The sequence below is a fragment of the Musca autumnalis genome, unplaced genomic scaffold, assembly GCF_047663935.1.
Source record: "Musca autumnalis isolate F117 unplaced genomic scaffold, ASM4766393v1 scaffold_1, whole genome shotgun sequence".
In the NCBI taxonomy this organism is placed as follows: Eukaryota; Metazoa; Arthropoda; class Insecta; order Diptera; family Muscidae; genus Musca; species Musca autumnalis.
This window is the reverse complement of record NW_027411644.1, coordinates 96860697-96883403: the sequence shown is the minus strand read 5'-3', so window position 1 is coordinate 96883403 and position 22707 is coordinate 96860697. Positions and strand designations below refer to the sequence as shown.

Below are 22707 nucleotides of genomic sequence, written 5' to 3'. Positions count from 1 at the left end.
GACTGAGTTTGGAATTTGCACGTACGGTTATTCCAGTTGGGACAAGCAGTGTAAAAGACCTGCTGGTTTGGAAATTATGCTTCGGGTCACCTAAATAGGTAAGTTAAAGTTATATTTAACTTTATACTATGTAACTTTTTACCATTAAACTGGTATACTTACGGTGACCAATATTTTTAGATGAAAATAGAGTACATGTACGAGGGCTACTACATAAGTTTATGGCTTAGGCAACAATTCGTATCGCCAAACGTCATTTGACATTTATATTGTAAAGTTTGAAATTTTTAGCATAAACATACTTAGTACGGTTTGCCGTACGACCATGTGTTGCGTTGTTTACATTGACTTGAAAAAACAAATTTTGTCGGATCATTTTTCACAACTGTGGACGTGAAATATGAAGTCAAGAGTACATCGGTGAAATTAAATTTGTGTATGGCGATGAAGCACCATCCTATAGCACTGCGAAAAACTAGTTTAATGAATTCAATCGCTCGCTAACGCTCTCTTAAATGCAATAGTCGTAAAGATCGCACAAAAACGGCCGTTGTGCCATATAATGCAAGATCGCCATGCTATATACGTGAGATAGAGGTATCCTTGGGCACTTCTTCCACCAGCTTACATTCGATATTGCATTTACACCTCGCCTAAAAAAATGGCTTGACTCGTTGGATTCCGTGTCGATCGGTTCAAGAGATTTCGAAAAAATGTGATCGTAGTGCTTCCAAAGACGTTTATAAGATCGTCGCAGGTGACGAATCATGGATCTATGCGAATGAGCCCGAAGCAAAACAGTAATCGGCAGAATATGCTGTTGATGCGTTCAAATCCATGTTTTGGAGGTGTTTCAAAAGGAATGGAAATGGGCTTCAACAATTGGTTTGAGCGCATGCAAAAGTGCATAAATCCTGCAGTAGAACACTTTAAAACAAAAAATTAATTTTTAATGATAAATATTCGTTTTTTCATTAGCCAAAAACTTATATAGTTGCGCCCTCGTGTCCGCTGATAAAAAGCTAAAGGCCAAAAAAAGAGGACAGGTATTACTATTCACAAGTATTTGTAAAACAAATCAAAAATAGAGGATATAGAGAACGACCAATGAAAAAAGAGGACAAATAGAGTACGTTAAAAAATAGGGTATGGACGACTAAAATAGAGTACTGTACTCTATAATAGAGTACGTTTGGTCACCGTAGGTATACTGTGGAAAATAATTGAAATGTACATTTATTAGGTCTGTTCGATAACTTCGCAAATAAATAGTATTTGCAAGTTCTTGCAACTACTTGCAAGTACCTATCATTTCAAGTTTGTTATCAAACAGCATTTTGTAAAAGTTTGTACAAATTTGTAAAAACTTTTGAGTTATCGAACAGACCTAATACCTTTTCATTCCAAAAATATGTTTATATTAAAAATTTTGCTGCAGAAAATCAGGTGATTAAGGAAAACTATTTTAAAATTACAATTATATAGTTAATCGAATGAATTTGCTTTCTTTCTTGAACTCTTTCTTAAGAACATGTTTAATTAAGCAAAGCTAGTAAAGGAAGAAGAAACACGTATTACATCCAATAGTATAAAGGTGTGCGTGTGTGTATGTTCATGTATGTGTAAAATGAAATGAAAATTGTTTAAAAAAAACACACATTGAAAACAATAAATTGGCAATAATTAGGAGGTTTAGTTTTATTTTTTGTTGGCTTATTTAACAGATTTCTATATTTTTTCGTTATAAAACAAAACACATACCTTGACACTGATATCCTTGTTTACCAATTCCCCTGTAAAGGCAAAAAATTTCCGTAGCTTGTATATTTGTATGTGTGGGTAATATACTCAATAAAATATTGTGATGTTTATTAAGATAGGTTAAATGTATGGATGGATGATGATTCGGATGGGTGTGTGGAAAGAGTAATGGATGTAGGAGCAAATTGATGGAATTCATGGTAGAGGTGAAGGAATGTAATACTAATTTAAGAGAAAAATCATGTAATACGTTCCAAAAATAATAATAAAAAGAAAACAAAAATAATTGCAAAGAAAATCAAAACTGCGAGCACCATGATACGAGTATTTCAAAATAATAACGCGATTTCATGAATGAAAGCGTAACCAAAATGAAAAAGCACAAATGAGGGAAAAAGAAGAGGAACTTAACCCAAATTACGAATAGGGGAAAATAATTAAATCTAGCATCTAAATGTAAAACAAATATTATAATAAATAATTCCCATCATAAAGCAATACCCCATTTAAAAACTAAAAGATTGTTAAATTACTAAAAAATAAAGTCAAAAAAATATTATCAAAAAACCAAAATTGTTGTGATATGGATTTGGAAATATAGTATATGTATGTGGCATTGAAAGAAATTTATCATCTTAGGACGACACAAATCATGCACATATTCATACCAAATAAATTCCCGGCAATGTGAACAGAATGTTGGTTGACGCAAAAACGTTGCCATAAATTTGTGACCGTTAACCTGAAAGATAAAAAAAAACACAAACGTAAGAAAATGAATTATTTAAATGCATACAAAACGGACAGATGTGATACAGAAGTTGCAGTCATTGTAAATTGTTAAAACATATTGTTTAATGCCCTTTACCGTTATGGAATTATTAGAATTAATATAAACAAATACAGTCAAACCTCAACCTAGGAATCGATTATCCGTAAAACTCCTTTACCCGGGAAAGGAAAATACAGAATTTGTTGTTTATTTTTCACCGAGTAACCGTGAAAATCTTTACAATCAAGAGGTTATGATTCATTTGACCAAATTTCAATAAACAAAAAAACAATGTACAAAGAATTATTTTAGGAAAGTTTCGATCTTTTAAATTTCACTTTTAATTCAAAATTGCTCTTACTTATAAATATTTGAAAGAACGCATATTTTTTATTGAAAATAAATAAGAAACAGTATTACTCCATTATCCGGGAAAATCAATTATCCGTATTGCCTTTGGTCTCCTCCAAAAAAGAAAAAAATCGCCGGAGCCCTTTTTAAATAAATCGAGGTCAAAGTTCACATTTTTAGGGTTTTTAGGTTTTCACTGTTTTTCTTGGAAACTGCTTGCCCAATCAGAATGGAACTGAAGAAAATGTTGTAGTAGTGAAAATTCTCTACAAGACTTTCCTTTACGATATTTTCGTAGGTTTTACCATTTTTGAGATATACCCAGCAAAAAAGTCCTCCCAAAATAATTGGTTTTTATAGTACTTTTTGGTTAGTCGTAACTACTTCCAAAACCCCCTATTATCCCATTATTTTTACAAGGGCATGTCGCACTGAATGACTAGTTATTCTATGACCAATATAACCACTATAATAACTAGTTGTTTTATGGCCACTGGAAGTTGAAAAAAAAGCAATAGTTTAAAAAACTATATTTTCTATTTTTATATTTTTTTATTTTATTTCGCCCTCTACTCGATTTGAACACACGAACTTCTGCTTTGTAGCCTAACACACTACACACTCGGCCACGCGTACGAACATTAAGGGTTGTTTGAATGCGTATATGTGCTTACATGTGCACCAGCAACTGTTCCTTGTTTTTTTTTTTAACTACCCGGCCGACGGTGAGCGCTGATCACACAACCTTCGGATTTGTAGTCGGAGACACAAGATCCGTGCCATCATACTCATTACCAAACATCGGATTTTGCATATTTGCATATTTTTTAATAATAAAGATACGAAGATTCTGATTGGACCAAAATTCGTTTCAAAGAAATCTAAATTCAATGGCAGGGTCATATTTCGTATTTATTTTGCATATGCACAAAATATGCAAAAAATATGCAAAAAATATGCAAAATATGCAAAAAATATGCAAAATATGCAAAAAATATGCAAAATATGCAGAATATGCAAAAAATATGCAAACAGATTTTGGCCGAAAATCGTCATAAAAGTCGTAAAATTGTCATTTAAAGTTGGAAAAACCATCAAAAAATACATAACAGTGTTCTAAACAAAGACTGTTGACCGTATAACATCGTTTTTTTCAGCAGATTATTATGTTATTGAGACCATTTACGACAGTGTGGTGTAGGGTATAAATATATGGTATCGTAATACCATTTTTTATTGTTAAACTATGTAAAAATATAAAATTTGATAAAATATCGGATTTTTTAGCCGGGGAGCCGGCTGAACAACAATGTACGTAAGTGTTACTGTATTCGAATTAATAAACCCAACCCTATTTAAAAAAACCCAACTTTTTTCTTCCTTTATTATCAAATTTTAGCGAATGAAAACGAATATATTTTACTTTATTTGAAAATGTTGCCTATTAGGGCGAAGATCTATTTTAATATTAATTTTAATTCATTTCTCGTTGGAGTCGAGCTTAATGACCGATGATGTTTGCAAGTGAAAAAGGAAAGCCGAAGATTCGAACCCTCACAACTACCATTATGTGACATGGTTCGCCTTTTGTAGAGACTCATCAGACATATCGGCCGTGGAATGGCATCGCTATCCATCAAACATTTCCTTTTTCAAATGCAATTTTGTTTTTACAAAGATGGACATTTGTACATTCATTGTATGGCTTCAATGACAAACGCTTACATTTTGTTCATACATATTTTAACTTACTTATTCCCGTAATTTCAACGTCTGGGTATACGGGTACGCAGCTACCTATTAGTTATCTTTGCCTACGCGTTTGAATTAAATTTTGAAATGATGTGGTAATATTGGTGATTTTCATTCATGATTTCGCAAAATCATTGCCACATAGAAGTGTTTTACAACTTTTAACACACTGGCAACGATTAACCAGGTAAAATCCTTGGTGTAAGTAACACGGCCGTTTTTGACTCAGTAATGTTACCTATGCGTTGAAATTATAAAATGTTGCTTACACGGGATATATATGTGAACCCATAGATAACTACGCGTTGAAATTACGGGCATGAAGGGACTGACATAATGTGGTTTTGGAGCCATCTGGGTACAGATGACAACTTGGTGATGAACTCGACTCCTTGCTATGTCGCTCACAGTTTTCAAGTTATTTACCATCCTTTACCCCTCCTGGTAATTGATGTTCTGTGGTCAAGTTGCAGAATCTTTTTCAAGAAATTCGAAGTTAAAGTTTAATCTCTTGAACAACAATTAAGTCTCACTTGTAATTATGCCTGGTAAACCTTTTTCTAGGAATTTCGGCAGTAAGTTTGGATCGATTATTTGTGGAGAAATTTCTATCTTTGCTTTGTTGAGATTTTTGTCGTCTTTTGGATCTTTACGGTGTTTTGCACTATCAGTTCAAACAATGCAGGCCAATAAGTTCAGGATTAAGGTACCACATATGATTTTTCATTTTGCTATTTCCTTTATCTGATATTTGTTTGTGAATGCCTTTCGTATTAAGTAAATCTTCAATGCGGTTTAGGTCTTGTTTTGGACCTAAAAATATTTCTGAATATCCTTTTCACTATTTTCTTTTTAACCTATTGATAACGTTACCCAATATATCCTATATTATATCTATATAAACATTATCTTTTTCATTATACGTTTTGTAAAATCAATAACCCAAACTCTCACTTATAACACTCAGTTGTTGTCGTGTAAATAAATAAAATAGAAAAAACCATTCTGGGGGCGTCCAGTCTCGAACGATTTAAACGCAAGGTGCTTCCACGGCCTCTTGTTCTTGGGAAGTGGGCTGGGCAGTAGTTTTAAAGCACTCTCGCCTACTTCGAACTTGGATTTGTCAATCGCAGACTATTCTTATAGAAATCGCTTGAATATGTTTGGTTGATGTCCGGATGTGCTTCCAAACTTGCAGTCAAAAATCCCTCTCAACAATTTTCTAACAAGTTTGTACGATGGTACAGAAGCTCTCTAATATCTGCTCGAGCTCGTGGACCCCATTTTTCTAGGCGTTTGTACACTGCTAGTTCTTGTTTCTCCCATGAGCTACTGTCAGTTTCAGGAACGCATAGGAGTTGTTCTTTACCCCCATGCGATACCAGAACAGCAACCCGTTTTTTCTTCTCTGTTTTGAGAATATCTGGTAATAGTTTTCCATGCCAGTGCACACAAATAGCCTCGTTCCATGAAGCTGTTGCGTTTATTTTTCACGGTTTATTCTCCGCTGTTCACGGATAAAACTTCTAGAGATCTTATATTTGTAGGGATCCTCTCCGATAGCTTCTACTGTAGCCATAATGATACTAGTAACGTTCCTATACACCTTACAGAGGTCCATCACCAATGACAATTGCATAGTTACGATTTTCTTGAAGCCACGCTTGATTGTTTTGAGACAGATGGTTCTTCAGATTCTACGATACGTTTAGCATAAAAACAAGAGCTAGACCTCATTGAAAATCTATTGAAATACGAAAACATAGACAAACAAGTATCAGAAAAAGGAAATAACAAAATAATAAATCACCTGTGGATCTTAGTCCTGAACTTGTTGGCATTGTTTGATCCAACGGTGCAAAACGCCGTAAAGAGCCAAAAGGCAACAAAAATCTTAACAAAGCAAAGATTCAAATTTCTTCAGAAATATTCGATCCAAACTTCCAAAAGAGCAACTGCCGAAAATCCTAGAAAAAGATCTGGCATAATTCTTGTTGTTCAAGAGATTAAACATTAACTCCGAATTTCCAGGAGGCGCAAAGTATGGTAAACAACTTGAAAGTTGCGAACTACATAGCTCCAAAACCACATTATGTCTGACTCTCGAATAAATTTAATTTAGATGATCGGAAATTATTTGCAAGTGAAAAAGGAAAGCCAAGGACTCGAACCCACATAGTCACCAAACTACGTTACCTGGTTTCACTGGTGCTTCACCACCAGATCTTCGAACGTATCGACTATGTAGTGGCTTCTTGTCCAAGAACTTTTCGTTTTTCAAATGCAAATGTGTTTTATACATTAACGCGGATATTTGGCCGCTGAAATGTATTTTTCTTCACGACAAACGCTTTTTTTGTTTTCATTCCAAAAATTGATTTCGCACAAAGGCGTATCTAGTCACGTTTTTCGGGGCATTGGCCTTATTATCTCGAATTCTGTAATACTTACGTAGTTTGTTGTTCAGCAAGAAGTGTTAAGAACAGAATGGCCTTTAATTTAATGCTTAATATGGACAAAAAGCCTTAACCATTCCAGAGAAATGGGTCGCCGAAATCGCTAAATAGCCAAAAAAATCGAGATTTTCATAACGTCAGGGCCCCAGTGGCACATGTTAACATATTCCAATTGTGCTCAAACTTTGACAGTCTTAAAATCTGACCCAACTAAAAACTTTATGCGATTGCCGCCTTAAAAAATCCGACATCGATTTGTTCTCTTTGAACAATAACCAGCCCAACGCTACAAATTATTACAAAGAAAGTATTGAATTTTACATTGAGCGTTTGATATTCGATCAAACTTTATATTTTTGCATAGTTTAATAATAAAAAAATTGTATTACGATACCATACTTTTATACCCTACACCACACTGTCGTAAATGGTCTCAATAACATAATAATCTGCTGAAAAAACGATGTTATACGGTCAACAGTCTTAGTTTAGGACACTGTTATGTATTTTTTGATGGTTTTTCCAACTTTAATTGACAATTTTACGACTTTTATGACGATTTTCGGGCAAAAACTGTTTGCATATTTTGCATATTTTTTGCATATTCTGCATATTTTTTGCATATTTTGCATATTTTTTTGCATATTTTGCATATTTTTTGCATATTTTGCATATTTTATGGCATATTTTTTGCATATTTTTTGCATATATTTTGCATATTTTTTGCATATTTTTTGCATGTTTTTGATATGACCCCAAATATCGAAAAATTTACCTTAAAACGCCTAGATCCAAAATTTGAGTCCAATCGGATGAGAAATAAAAAACATGCAAAAATCCGATGTCTACTCATTACTTAGTAAGGGGTAATATAAGTAGTTATTTTTGTATACATTACTCTGTTATGGGTTACATAATGACTAACGGATCCGAATTTTTGCTGGGTAGAAGTTCAAATTGGGACAAATCACTGACTGTATCGTCTCCTTATAAAACAATGTCATGACTTCAATTTCCCAACTTAAACTTCTTTATCTCAAAAATGGTAGAACCTAGGATAAGACATACAGTCTTATTTCGATAAGAATTACAGTTTTCAAGAAAATCGTGAAATCCTAACAAAAAAACTAAAATTGTGACCAGAACTTCTATATCTCAAAAATGGTAAAACCTAGGAACAAATCATAAAGGTCAATCCTCTAGAGAATTTTCACAGCTACTACATTTTCTTTAGCCCCATTTCGATAGGTCTTGCGGTTTCCAAGCAAAATTGCGAAAATATAAAATAAACCTAAAAATGTGAACTTTGACCGCGATTTATTTAAAAATCCCTTTACCGATTTTCTTTTTTTTTTGTTTTTCGATTTTTTCTCATCTATGGACAATTAACTCTGTTTCAGAATCCGCAAAAAATTCCCAAGTGTAAGCGATTTTTATTTAAAGTTGGTTCAAGAGCACCGTGACTTTTTATAAAATGTACTAAAAATAAACCTAAAAATGTGAACATTGACCGCGATTTATTTAAAAATCCCTTTACCGATTTTCTTTTCTTGTTTTTCGATTTTTCTCATCTATGGACATTGCTGTTTCAGAATCCGCAAAAACTTCCCAGGTGTAAGTGGTTTTTATTTAAAGTTGGTTCAAGAGCACCGTGACATTTTATAAAATGTACTATAGTTAACTTTTAGATGTTCCTCTCATTAAACAAAAGAACATATCGCTCATTTACTCAAATAGTGGCATAACTCAAAAAATGCGTTTTCTGAGTTAGCGATTTCTATTTTTTCTACAACTTCTACTTTATCTTGTGTCAAATTTTCATGCTGATATCTCTAAAACTCAACGAGTTACAGCTCATTTACTACGAGCTTCGCATAATTCAACGCAACAATTTTTTGAGTTTATGAAGCACTAAAACAATTCAAATCATGTTTGATCTTGCACAGAAATTTAGTACTGTTATCTGGCTAGCTGTTTGCAAAATATGGTCCAAGTAGTTATTTTAGTTTTTGTGTAATAATCTTTTTAAGTTGGGAAGTCAAAATCCAATCGCAAACTTAAAATGAGTTTTTCTCGAAACTGTATTTTTTGAAATGTGTCACTCTTTGAGTAAATGAGCGATATACATATGTCTGATAAAATGTAAGTCGAAGTTTTCCACAAAGTCTTCCTCCCGATGTAAACATTCAAAATACATGTGTGTTCTTTTTTTCGCCCCTAAAAATCGGTCAGATTTTTCTCGTTATTATTTTTTTTTTTCAAAAATATTTAAAATCTTCTTTGGGAAATTGTTGTTGTTACTATCTTTAGGCTCAAAAGCCAAACCATCTGGATATGATTTGTCCATAGCGAAATTGAAGTTAACGTAACATAACGGTTGAATGTGTGGGACTTCGGTGAACTCCTAATTTTTCAATGCATCTCTTAGTTTATAACAGCTCTGCTCAGTTCAAAAATTACGCTTGGTCCATAGTGAGAGTGGAATTAGGTGAGTTGGTTTGGCTGAGCATTTGAAAAGGTGATACCGTATCATGCGGGCTGGTGTTGCATGCTGGGCAGATATTCTGCGTTGTGATATTAATCCCGGGCCCAGTAAGAATTGAGACAACTCTCGCTTGTCTAGGCACAAGCGACTGCATCGGCATGAATATCTCTTAAAACTCTCTGATAAGCATGTTGATGTAGACATTTTGAAGATTTTTCCTGAAATGCTTGGGGAGGGAAGTGATTTTGGTATTTTGTATGATTTTAAATATTACATTGACAACATCCTGTTGTGCCGATGCAATGGCAAGATCTTAGACTCCTCATGCAAATGGTCCACTGAAGACATGAGAACACACCCTGTTGCTGTTCTCAGGGCTGCATTCTGTCAAGTTTGCAAGTTCTCCATTGCGTTTCACTTACGATGGCAAATCACACTGACGCCGCATAGCTTACCACAGACCGATCTATCGCATTGTATGTGGTTAACAAGGTTTCTTTATGTGCTCCCCAAGTGCTGCCGGCTAACCACTTGAGAACCTTGTTCCTGCATCTCATGTTATCGCATGCTCGGACGACTTTTACATGCTGTCGAATGTGACTCCCAGGACTTTGGGGTAGTTAGTGGTCGAAATTATTGATTCATCGACCTGCACGTTCAGTGGGAACTTCATTTCCGCCGTCCATGTGCTGAACAGTGTGGCCGGCCGTTGACTTTGTGGCAGATATTTTCATATTCCTTGCGTGGAAGAGCTCAACAAGATGGCTAACATCCGTATCGTCATTTGCTTGGCAAATGACTGCAAATGTGTGAAGTATTATGTTTCTTAACGCCGTTGTACTTAACAACTTCGAAGCTACGTGTTTCAAAACGTCAAAAATATTCATTTTTTTTTTTAATCAGTTTATTAATGCGACTATCTTATAATCGATATTTACATTATTCTTAAGTGTATAACATATTTACATACATTTCTATATGGATCACCCAGTGGTTAACCCATAATATTTGTTTTTTGGGATATTTTCTACTATTTTATTAGAATATAAGATACAGTTTTATTGATTATTATTAATTTCATTTCATTTTTAACGCAGGTAAAAAGCAAAATGTATAATTTTTATTTCTGATGCATTTAGTTGCATTTTCGAGGAAGAATGCATGAGTGTGCAACTGAAATATTTTGACGAAGTTAAAACAACACAAAGCAAATGACGATACGGAAATCAGCTGATCAATGACATCTGCGTTTAGCCCGATGCAAATGTGGGACCTGACGCCATGAGCGTACAATCATCCGCGTACGTAATTAACTCAATGCCGTCTAGAGGGCATGGAAGTGCAGAACAGTTCCGCAAATATCACTCCTCCTAGGAGAACTCCCTTTTACACTATACGGGGTTGGGACTTCTTGTTTCTGAATTCCACGTATGACTACCGGAGGGTAGTATTCCCGACATCCTCGAACAGCATAGCATGCCTGACTGTGTTAAAAGCTTTAATTAGGCCCAATGCACTAAAGGCCAAAAACACACATTTGCAGATTATACATTGCGCTTGTGTGAGTATAAAAAATCCGAACGACCAACATTAGTGTTACACTAACAAACCAACGTTCTTGTCTTTTCGACTGATTTGCAAAATGTAAACAACACGCCAATCTAACGAAGCCACACGAAAATGTTTACTCTATACCACAGCCGACCAAGAAGAGGGCACACAAAATTCTCAATATTTGCAACTTTTGACAGTGTGTTAGTAACGTTGTATGCACGCATGCTGCAAAACAAAAACAAATCAAAACATTTGTGTGCTCTTTCGTTGCGTTCGGGTCGTGTGTGTGTGAATTGCCGAAAAACTTCCTAACTTTAACAATACCAATGCACGACATTGCTCTATACGTGTGAGTACGATCGCTTTGACTATGCCCGCGGGCATAGGAAATTTGTTGTTGCTGGCCATCTCTGGTACAATGCCGCAATCACTGCTCTGTGACACGGGGACGAGTAACGCCTCAAGAATCTTTGCTACTGGTGGCAGAAGTCAGATCGGCCTGTACGATTCACCTTTCCTGGCATCCTTGCCAGGTTTAGGCACCGGAACCACCCTACCCGTTGAGCACCTTGCTTAAATACTCGATTCCTAGTTCATTCAGCTGTTTTAGCATCACCATTGAAATTCCGTCTGGTCCAAGCGTTTTGGATGATTTTGCGCCTAGAATAACATCTGTAACATCACCCATCGTAAATTGTGGTGGTTCCTCCTCAGTTCCTCCGGATCCCATGTGCAAGTAAATAACAATCTCTAATACTTGGAGTAAGGTCTTGCCCTACCAACGCTTGATGGAGTCACCTAGAGCTCTCTTTAGAAGCCAAGTACCTCGGCATCGTCCTGGACCACGAATTAACGTGAAAAAGGAATGATAAGAGTTGGGGACTGATACCACATATCATCCATTGGTTCTTAACCCTCTCATCCCCAAAATTTTTTCCTTGTGCAAATGAGTATTTTGAAAACATATGATTAAAGTATATGTCAAAACAAATTTATAACATAAATTTCGGAGCATTACTCCCCCTGTTTCGGAAGATACAGTACATTATTTCTGAAATTTATTTGGCCATTAGTTTGTGGAATTCTGTAAATAAAAATGTTTTAATCGTTCAGGAGGGTTCTTTTGGTCTTACTTTTGAAGAATCAAAACTAAAATTTAACATAAAGCTCACATATTTTGATTTAGAAAAGATTAGAATAATTTGTTCTGTACACAACGAATTTTAATTGTCACTGAAATTCTAGACTTCACACTGAATAATACACCGTAGCTATGTTGATCGATACACATCCGATATTTTTTTTTTTTTTTTTTTTTTTTTGTAGCAAGATTAAACAGCCTCCTGAGTATACTTTTGAGAATAATTTAAAGCAGAATATGTAAAATAGCGGTACTTCGACGCTCATAAAGGCAATGTTGCATATATGCAACACCGGGGATGAGAGGGTTAACGACACTAGTACGCCCAATTCTTACATATAGCTCTCTGGAATGGTGTAATGCTTTGAGCTAGACATGGTTTCTTTATAGATAAAATAATGTCCAAAGAACATCTAATCACCGGTGCCATGAAAAGCGCTCCTAGGGCTCCCTCATTGTACTACTTGACCTTCACCCGTTGAATCTTGTAGTGCAACATATAAATTCACGGCGGAACTCCGAGTATGATCACGCTGCAATCTTATGACGATCAGGAATATCACAGGGATCTGAGATAATCAATAAGTATATATCACCACAACTGAGAGGCCTGGACCCTCAGTCGCTATTACCGTCGCCTCTGCTGGGAGTCTCTTTTCAGGAATTCAAAGAGCTGAAATATGGCGATCGGTTGTAGAAGTGAGATGGAGAATGTATCCAAACATCAAAGAAATTCAAAATTCTGAAGCATTGGTTAGCATACTCTCTGAAACCTTGCCATAGTGAATAAAACTACGACATACATAGATTATGAAGATGGTTGACCTGTGACACGCTAATACATTAACCAATTTACCAATCATGATAAATGATATCGAAAATCTGTGCCAAATTTTTGGCGATCTTCTTGATTAAAAAGTTTAGATGGACTCGCGCCCATGGAAGTAATGTTTGTTGGGAGTAATTTCACGTTACTATATTCCCACTATATATAAATGAACTCAAAATAGAAATACGTCCGCTGCCAAAATAAAAATCGTAATGAGCCTACGAATTTCCAACCGAGCTATTGAAACCGAGCTGTGGCGATATTCTGATAAAAAGGTATGCATGAACAAATTGGTAGAATGTTCTTGATAGCGGAACTCATACCCTAAGAATGTTATCTCAACAGCATATTGTAAACAGTGTATAATAAAGACACGGCAGTAAGTGTCAACTAAATGTATAGAATCGTTTAGAGTAATATTAGGTATAAACAACGCCCAATAGTTCTCAGAAAACTAAGACATTTGATGAGTTTTTTAGTTCACGAAGGTTGACTATTACAATAAATATTATGTACAGAATATTTATTTTTTATCCACTGTGGAGTTATTAATGCATTTCTTTATGAACCTGACATTGAATATATTTTCTAATCACCGGTGCCATGAAAAGCGCTCCTAGGGCTCCCTCATTGTACTACTTGACCTTCACCCGTTGAATCTTGTAGTGCAACATATAAATTCACGGCGGAACTCCGAGTATGATCACGCTGCAATCTTATGACGATCAGGAATATCACTGGGATCTGAGATAATCAATAAGTATATATCACCACAACTGAGAGGCCTGGACCTTCAGTCGCTATTACCGTAGTGTCAACTAAATGTATAGAATCGTTTAGAGTAATATTAGGTATAAACAACGCCCAATAGTTCTCAGAAAACTAAGACATTTGATGAGTTTTTTAGTTCACGAAGGTTGACTATTACAATAAATATTATGTACAGAATATTTATTTTTTATCCACTGTGGAGTTATTAATGCATTTCTTTATGAACCTGACATTGAATATATTTTTTAATTAGTTGCAATATCTAACCTACATATCGTCACCTGAAATGCCCAACGACGTAACCCTCAACGTAACCCTTTGAGGGTTACGTCTTTGGGCATTTCAGGTGACGATATATATCATCAGCTGAAATGCCCAAAGACGTAACTAAAAAATCAAAATTTGTTTTCGATTTCAGTCTGATACACAAAGTTGAAATACATGCTCCTCCGAATAATGATCCTATTTAAGAAATTGAATTTCGAAAAATGGTGTAACATAGCAGATCTTGTTGTAATGAATGATTCCAATACCAGACGTTTCCGCGGTTTTGGTTTCATTACTTACTTTCATTCGTACTTGATTGACAATACTTTAAATGTTCGCTTTCAAAAATATTGTTTTGACATGTCTTTTTCTCACTAATTTTGAAAATAGGAACATATAAAAATGTACAGAAAATACCAAAATTTTCAGAATTAATGTAAAATATGAATGAAAAGTGTGCAATTAAATGTAAAATATACATTCGCAGGAAAGATTAGTGTTTTTTCTGCTCATTTAATATATGTTACACGTGTTATGTGTTCAAATTCTCATGAAAACGAGGAAACAAAAAGTAAGGAAAAATAAATTATGTTTCCCTTAATTACGAATGGTGGCGAACAACGTACTTCAAAAGCTCGTGTGAACATGACATAAATTTTAATGATTTAAACTTAAATTAATTCGATAGTTATTTGAAAAATAGACAACATACCTGATGTACCCGACGTCGCATAGCACCACGACGACGATTAAACCCAGCTCTTTCTTTGAATTCTTTGTTGGCGCCAGCGCCACATACGGCATGTTCAACAACCGCAACATCTTTGGTTTGATCTGCAAAAGAAAGAATTGAGATTGAAAATAAGTAGACAATTCTTAAATAAAATCCAAATCGAACCCAAATTAATAATTAACGACAAAAATCGGTAGAAATCAAAACGCAAACAATTCGAACTGAAAGTTTAAACCCTTCGGTGATTCTATGACATATGACATAGCCAGTTTTTGAAGCTTTGTTTTAAGGCAAAATAATTATTTGAACATTTTTTTTATTAATTTTGTATTTTTCTTTGAAGCGTTATCTAAAAATAAATCAGCAAAAAATTGATTGGAGCGAGCGTTCCTCGATTCACAATTTGCTTTTATATATTTTATTAACAAAAATTCTTTTTTCGTTAGCTATTTGTAATTAATTTTGTAGATAATCATTGCCTTAGTAATTAAAACAAAAAAAGATCCAAAACTTGATCTTGTATAACAATTCTGCATTTTTTCTAAAATAATTCCTCTAGGTCTTCTACAAGATAGGCTCCAGGTTCAATAAGATGGCCTTCTGGTCTTCTATATGATGACCTACTGGTTTTCTATAAGATGACCTCCAGGTCTTCTATAAGAAGACATTCAGGTGTTCTATAAGAAGACTTCCAGGTCTTCTATAAGAAGGCATTCAGGTCTTCTATAAGAAGGCATTCAGGTCTTCTATAAGAAGTCTTCCAGTGTTTCTATAAGAATACCTCACGTCTTCTATAATAAGACTCTAGGTCTTCTGTAGCAAAGTTCTAAAGAACACCTCCAGATATTCAATAAGAAGATACCCTGCTCTTCTATGAGAAGACTCAAGATCTTCTATATGAAATTCTCCATGTTTTCTATAAGTAGACCTCCTAGTCTTCTATGAGAAGACCTTATGCACTTCTATAAGAGAGCCTCCTGATTTTTTATAAGAAGGTCTCCTGCTTTTCTATGAAAAGATCTTCTGTTTTTTATAAGAAGATCCCATGTTATTCTATGAGAAGACGTACTACTCTTCTATGATTTTCTATATAAAACCTCCTGTTCTTCTATAAGAAGAATTAAAAACTTAATTAAAAACTTATACATTTCATACTGAAATGTATTGTTGTTGGGCTTTTTGGTCAGGTATTTTTAATGAGAATAAAAAACTAAGTTTTATTTCATTTCCACTCGACGTTTTGTTGGTTTTATTCCAACTTTCTCAAGAGTGTTATTTTATTGGCGAAATTCTAGTAACAAAATAAAAAGGGGATTCTTATTAGACTTTTTTCTGTTAGATATTACACTTGCTTTAACTTACATTAGATATTTCACATTATTTTAAACTTTTCCTGTTGTAATTATTTTCTATTGTTGTTTGCTGCCGACGGATAAATAAGAAGACACACTTCTGTTCTCTGTGGTTGCTTTATTGAGAGTGATCATAACAAGAATATTTACAACTTAACTGCTAGGTATGAAAACTTATGCTAGGGCTATTTACACATGCGCACATCTTATGTGTGCGATCATACTCTGTTGCTTAGCATAATGAGTTGTGTGTTGCAAAGACGTTAGGGGAGATTCAACATTTCCTTATATTAAAAAACGGGACTGCACACACATAAATTAATATAAATAATAGAAAAATAATTGCAAAAATAATTAAAGTTAAAACTAAGCTAATATCACAGAACTGTTACTACTTGATTGCAATGGAATACTGATATTTTGTCTTGTCTTTATCTTCTTTTGTGTTTACTGATCTGTCAATTCGTTGCTGTATCCTTAAACTTTCTAGTGTGTATCTTCTGTTCTCTTTTCTTTCCTTATCCAGTACGAGGGCAGTTCGGAAACTTCTTAGCCTAGCACAAAAAGCGCGGTATAAACAGAAATAAGTTAAGTGTTTTGAAAACTTCCATCTCTGTTATGAACACATGTTAAATTTTGTTTCGATCTGGCAACTCCTTTATATAGAATCAGGTGTTCAAAAAAGACGCATCCGCATTTTTTTTACAATGGACAAATCAGAAATGCGTGCTGTCATTAAATATTTACATAAAAAAGGTTTATCGGGACAAGAAATTCATAATGATATGGTGAATGTGTTAGGTGAAAGTGCTCCTTCATATGCAACAGTAAAAAATTGGGTTGCTGAATTTAAACGTGGTCGTACAAGCATTGAAGATGAACCACGTAGTGGACGTCCACGAACAGCAACAACAACAACAGAAATTGTAGCCAAAGTGCATGATATGGTATTAAATGATCGACGAATAAAAGTGCGTGAAATTGCTAATATCATGGGCATCTCAAATGATCGAGTCCATTTAATTTTGCATGAAGAACTACAGATGAAAAAGCTTTCTGCAAGATGGGTGCCGCATTTGTTAACAGTCGATCAAAAATGCATAAGAATGAACATTTCTCAAGCTTGTTTGGATCGTTTTAAGCGAAATAAAATGGATTTTAAGCGTCGTTTCATAACTGTTGATGAGACATGGATCCACCGCTATACTCCAGAGACAAAAGAACAATCCAAACAATGGACTGAAGCTGGAGGAAGTGCCCCAAAGAAGGCAAAAACAATTCAATCGGCTGGTAAGGTTATGGTAACGGTTTTTTGGGACTTCAAAGGTATTTTATTGATTGACTATCTGCAAAAGGGTAAAACAATAAATTCAGAGTACTATTGCAACCTTTTGGATCAATTAAATTTACAAATTCGAGAAAAACGTCCTGGCTTACAACACAAAAAAATAATTTTTCATCAAGACAACGCACCAGCGCACAAGAGTGTTTTAACAATGGCTAAAATCAACGAATTAAAGTACGAGTTGCTTGACCACCCACCTTATTCTCCTGATTTAGCTCCCAGTGACTTTTACTTGTTCCCAAATCTAAAAAAATTCCTTGCTGGCAAGCGTTTTACCTCAAATGAAGATGCAATTACAGTTGTAAACCACTATTTTGAAGACCTTGAAGAAAACTATTTTAATCAAGGGATAGAATTGCTAGAAAAGCGTTGGACTAAGTGTATTGAAGTTTCAGGAGATTATATTGAAAAATAAAAATATTTTTGAAAAACTATTCTCTTTCATTGATAGGCTAAGAAGTTTCCGAACCGCCCTCGTATATACATTTTGGTTTTGTTTTGTTTTCTTTTTCTTTAAATACATTCTATGCCGTATGGCATAGTGTCCAAAAACCAATTTTCCAAATAAAATGCTACAAAATTAGTTTTGATTATTTATATAGTGGTTTTAGTATATATACAATTGAAAAAATATATTTTTAAAATCAAAAAGAAAAAAGAAACAACGAAAGGTTTATATCGTCACCATAAATGCCCGAAGACGTAACCGACATGAAAATCGAAATTCGTTTTTTGACGTAATCTGATACATAAAGCTAAAATACATGATCTGGCAAAATTTCAAGCTTCTACGTTCAAAAACAACGATCCTATTCAAGAAATGGCATTTCGGAAAATGGGATAATATTGCAGATTTTGTTGTAATGGAGGATCTCAAAACTAAGCAATTCAGCTGTTTTGGTTTCACTACTTATTCCCCTTCGTATATGATCGATAATATCCCATATACTCGCCTTCATAAGATTAATATTCCGTAAAACAGTTTTTAATTTAATAAAGTTTTTTTGCTTCTCCTGTAAAATTTTGGTTTTGTGGGTTACGTCTTCGGGAATTTATGGTGACGATATATAAGTAAGAAACTGAGTTTTGTATTTATTTTAGTTCAAAACTTATTCGATAATTCCAATTTACCGACTATTGTCGTTAATTGTTTACCTAATTGGTTGCAGAGTGACGAACAGTATTATTTCCTTTATTACTCACCATTTTTATTTTTAAGTTCTATAATAACATGAATTTTTCCTTGAGGTTCTAAATTCACCCATAGATCCGGTACGGTGCTTTCATGTTGCATAATATCCTCCAGAGGTATTATACAATTTGCCACAAAATCATCCGGTGGGAGTGCTGCATCGTGAAATACTGTTAAATTTATATTTTTTGCATTCGTTACATCGTGCACGAATTGTTCATTCCAAACGGGATCGAATGTTTTTGGACGTGTTGTTGAGCGATCTGAAAAAGAGTGAGAGAAAGTGTTTCATAAGTATAAAATATAGAAAGTACATAAATCTTAATGTTTATCTACAAATTATTACTTAGAGCTAATTTTCTTAAAATCATTTTGAGAGGTAAGAGGGGTAATCTGCTACTACCCTCCGAGTCGTATTAGTAATGTGAAAAGTCATGTTAATAATACGCTTTAAAATAAAATAAATTTAGCCGATAGCCTTAGATGCTAGTGCTATTTTTTATATAATTTTATTGTAATTTTTTTATTATAATAAATATTTGAAATAAATATAATGAGTAGAGGCCATAAAACATTTCTGATTTTTTTTTTTCAGAAAATTATCAAAAAAATTTTGAATGTTTTTTATTTGAAACCTTGTTTTTTTAAGCAGTTTGAGGTGACCACTTTTGCAGAGAAATAAGAATATATCCAGTCTTCTATCAAAGAAATTTAAAAATATATTATTACCTTACCCCTCTAACCTGGTGGGTAGTCAAAGACAAGACTTAGATTTTAACAAAAAAACTGCAATTTGTTGCCATAAAACAGCCAATTGAAAAATCCAATCATCAAAAATTAAATTCTTATGTTCGAAATAAGCCTACAACATTTAAAGAAAATCGATTCAATATTTTTCGAGCTATAGCGTTCTTCGATTGCGTTTCAACATTCACACAAAAGTCGCGAACGGGCAAGGAAGAGTCTTGGATTACTTTCCGGAAGTCGATAGAATAAATCAACGACTCAGCTAGGTTTCGAAGAATAATCTTCAAGGACCCCAAAATCCATTGGGATAATTAAGAAACCAAACGGTACGTAAACAGGCAGTTTTGAGATTCTAGGAACAATTGTTATATGTTTTCTTTTACTTTGGATGGATTTGAAAACGCAAAATAAACATATTTGGAGGTAAAAATATAATCTTCACATTAAAAGTTAAATAATGATCATATCTAATATTAAGTTAACCGGAACGTCATAAATCTGTTGGGAAAATGCAAACTGTAACAAGAGAAGACTTGTACAAGAGAAGACTTGCACTTGTACTTGTTGGTACAACAATATATTTTGTGTCATTATGATGACTGACACAAAATATATGGTTGAAACAACAATACATATTTTTCAGATTTTTACAATACACTATTTTGTTCTTAGAATATGATTGCTCCTACAATGTCTCTTCTCTGCGTGTTGGTACCGTGCACACTGACTGTGAAGAAGACTTCCAAACCCAAGCAGATGTGGATGTGGATCTCATTGGAAAAGAAACCAGATAAAATGACCAGTAAATACCTTGAAACCCTATAAAACACATGGTTCTGATGGTATAACATCGGCGATGCTCCAATGACGAGGAGATTTTAATAATATAAAACTTGAATCGATTAACCTCTCTCTTAGAAATGCCAAAACATCGGAAACTCTGGCATGTTGTATAAATAAAATGCTAAAAACCATTAGGAAAACATTAACTAGAGGTACTACGCAGAGTGGGTTGCTCTCATCGGAATTGGATAATCAGGATAATAAAGTTGTCGCCTACGCGGATGACGTAGTACTACTGATTTCTGCCAAATTTCTGTCTACAGTTTCGGAGCAAGGAGCCTTATCAAGGCTGGCCCGTTAAGCCAAAGCAAACGGCTTTGGAGAAAATCCAACAGAGCTGGTACTGTTACTAGAAACTGTTCACTAGAAAACGTAAGTTCGGCGATTTCGTGCTGCCATCACTGGCAGCTCTGACCCGAAGCTATATACCATGGGAAAAATTCTGGACTGCCAACTGAGATGGAAAAGGAAAGTTGAGGAGTGAACGAAGAGGATATTCTACTCTATTTGCGCAAGAATTCGATCGGAATTGAACTGAACCCATCAATTATATGGATCTCTTGTCTGGTGGCACTCTCTACGACAGAAATCAACATCCAGCAAAATAGACGAGGTGCAGAGAGTGCAGCCTCGATTTTAATAACGGAAGCCGTTAGAATGCAGTGCTGAACCTCCGTCCTTTGGGACTCTGCATGAACAGAATCCTTGCCGCAACAGTAGCTATGGGCATTGACGTATTCTACAGGAATTAGGAGCAGACTTCCAAGTGGACCCTCGTGGGAAATTTAGCGGTTACATATAACTGGTCTTGGGATTTGAAGATGTAGATGTCGTTATCCCAAGTAGAGATGACTTCAACCGAAGTAGTAACTCTGCTCTGAACGGTCTCGCCTTCTATACAGATGGTTCCAAGATGTAAGAAGGTCTGGGGGTGGTGTCTACTGTGAAATGCTAGGTCTTGAATACTCCTACAAGTTGGATAACGACTGTAGTGTATCCCAAGCTGATATCTTCGCTATCAGGAAAGCTGATGAATTGATAAAAAGTCTGGATGCTGAGATCTTTGAACGGGTGACTATCTTCGTGGACAGTCAAGCAGCTGTTAAATCCATCAAATTTTTTATTATCAAATCTGAGGTCGTCCTTGAGTACAGAGCAGTATTGGAAAAGCTAACAAATGGTTTGCGACTATGCGCGATATAAGGACACTGTGACAATATGGGGAACGAGAAGGCAGATGAACTGGCTCTATCAAACCACCCATTCGAAAAGATAAAACTGTCGATGAAAGAGCCAAAGAATTACGGCATAACGTATCAAGAACCATTTGGCCACTCTATCAAACAACAGAACAAATTCCCTACTAAACATGAGCAAAGCTGAAATCAGGGTAATGAATAGAATCATTACCCGGTACTATAACACTCGAGCTTTAACCAGCAATTGGAATGATGACGGTGTTGATTACTGCAGACTCTGTGAAGATGAAGAAGAGACGGAGACAATAGAACATTTCTTATGTTGCTTCCCAATTCTAGCTCGCAATCGGCATGCTCTAATCGGCAAGTGTAACCTCTTTTTAAGCATGGATCCGGTTACAATTAACAATATAATCAGCAATTTGAAATGGTGGGACGGCGCAGCCTGAATACGTAAACTGCATCACCGATGGAGTGTAGTATGCACATTAGGCTAATAACTTTTTTACATTTTTCGAAATATCAAATATACCACCTCATAGAGTATTCAAAACCGCCGTGTAGAGTATTGAAAACTAATAATAAATGCTTTGTCACTTTCGCCTACCATTAAAAAATTTCCCGCACCGATTGTATGCAAATTTTCCATTGCAGATATTTCTTTTAGTTTTTCATTACGATATTACGATGTTCTTATCATCGATACCTTAGTGCGTATGAATGTAATTGTAATGTTTCTACTTTATAATAAGTATACGCACTAGGCCGGGGCGATTTGAAAACCTTAATGGGCCCTTAGCGTTTCTGATTCCTGCGATTGAACTGAGCAAAAAAGTCTACTGGACCATATGTCTACGATGAAAATCGAGCCTCCCGATTTTGACTTTAAGTTTTTTATCTACTTTTTTTACATCTTGGCATATAACAGCCATACCATTGAGATTTTCGAGCCAACACAAAGACAAAAATTGTAGCCAAGACAGTAGTTAAGAACTCTCTAATACATCGCAAAAGCATTGGAACGCTTTTTCAGGCAGTTTTGGTCTTGAGAAGGTGCAAACTTTTCGGAAAATGTCGATAAATGGCACTGTGCTACAAAAGTTTACCAGAAAAATTTACTGACTGTTCTCTAATTCGGTTGTGTGTAATGGATCTTC

General features: G+C 34.9%; 1 protein-coding gene across 21 annotated transcripts in view; it reads right to left on the bottom strand.

Annotated features, from left to right (window-relative positions):
* Nucleotides 1-22707, bottom strand: part of Pkc98E (Protein kinase C) — a 94112-nt gene that overhangs the window by 29452 nt on the left and 41953 nt on the right. For 11 of the 21 annotated variants that reach the window (XM_073985736.1, XM_073985770.1, XM_073985791.1 and 8 more), the window contains exons 3-6: nt 18773-19024; nt 14852-14973; nt 2430-2503; nt 1762-1793 (exon numbers count right to left, since the gene is read on the bottom strand). In XM_073985736.1, the coding sequence (XP_073841837.1) occupies nt 1762-1793; nt 2430-2503; nt 14852-14973; nt 18773-19024 (480 nt within the window). The remainder of the gene's footprint in view (nt 1-1761; nt 1794-2429; nt 2504-14851; nt 14974-18772; nt 19025-22707) is intronic. The other 10 variants (XM_073985829.1, XM_073985835.1, XM_073985851.1 and 7 more) reach the window with 1 other exon arrangement.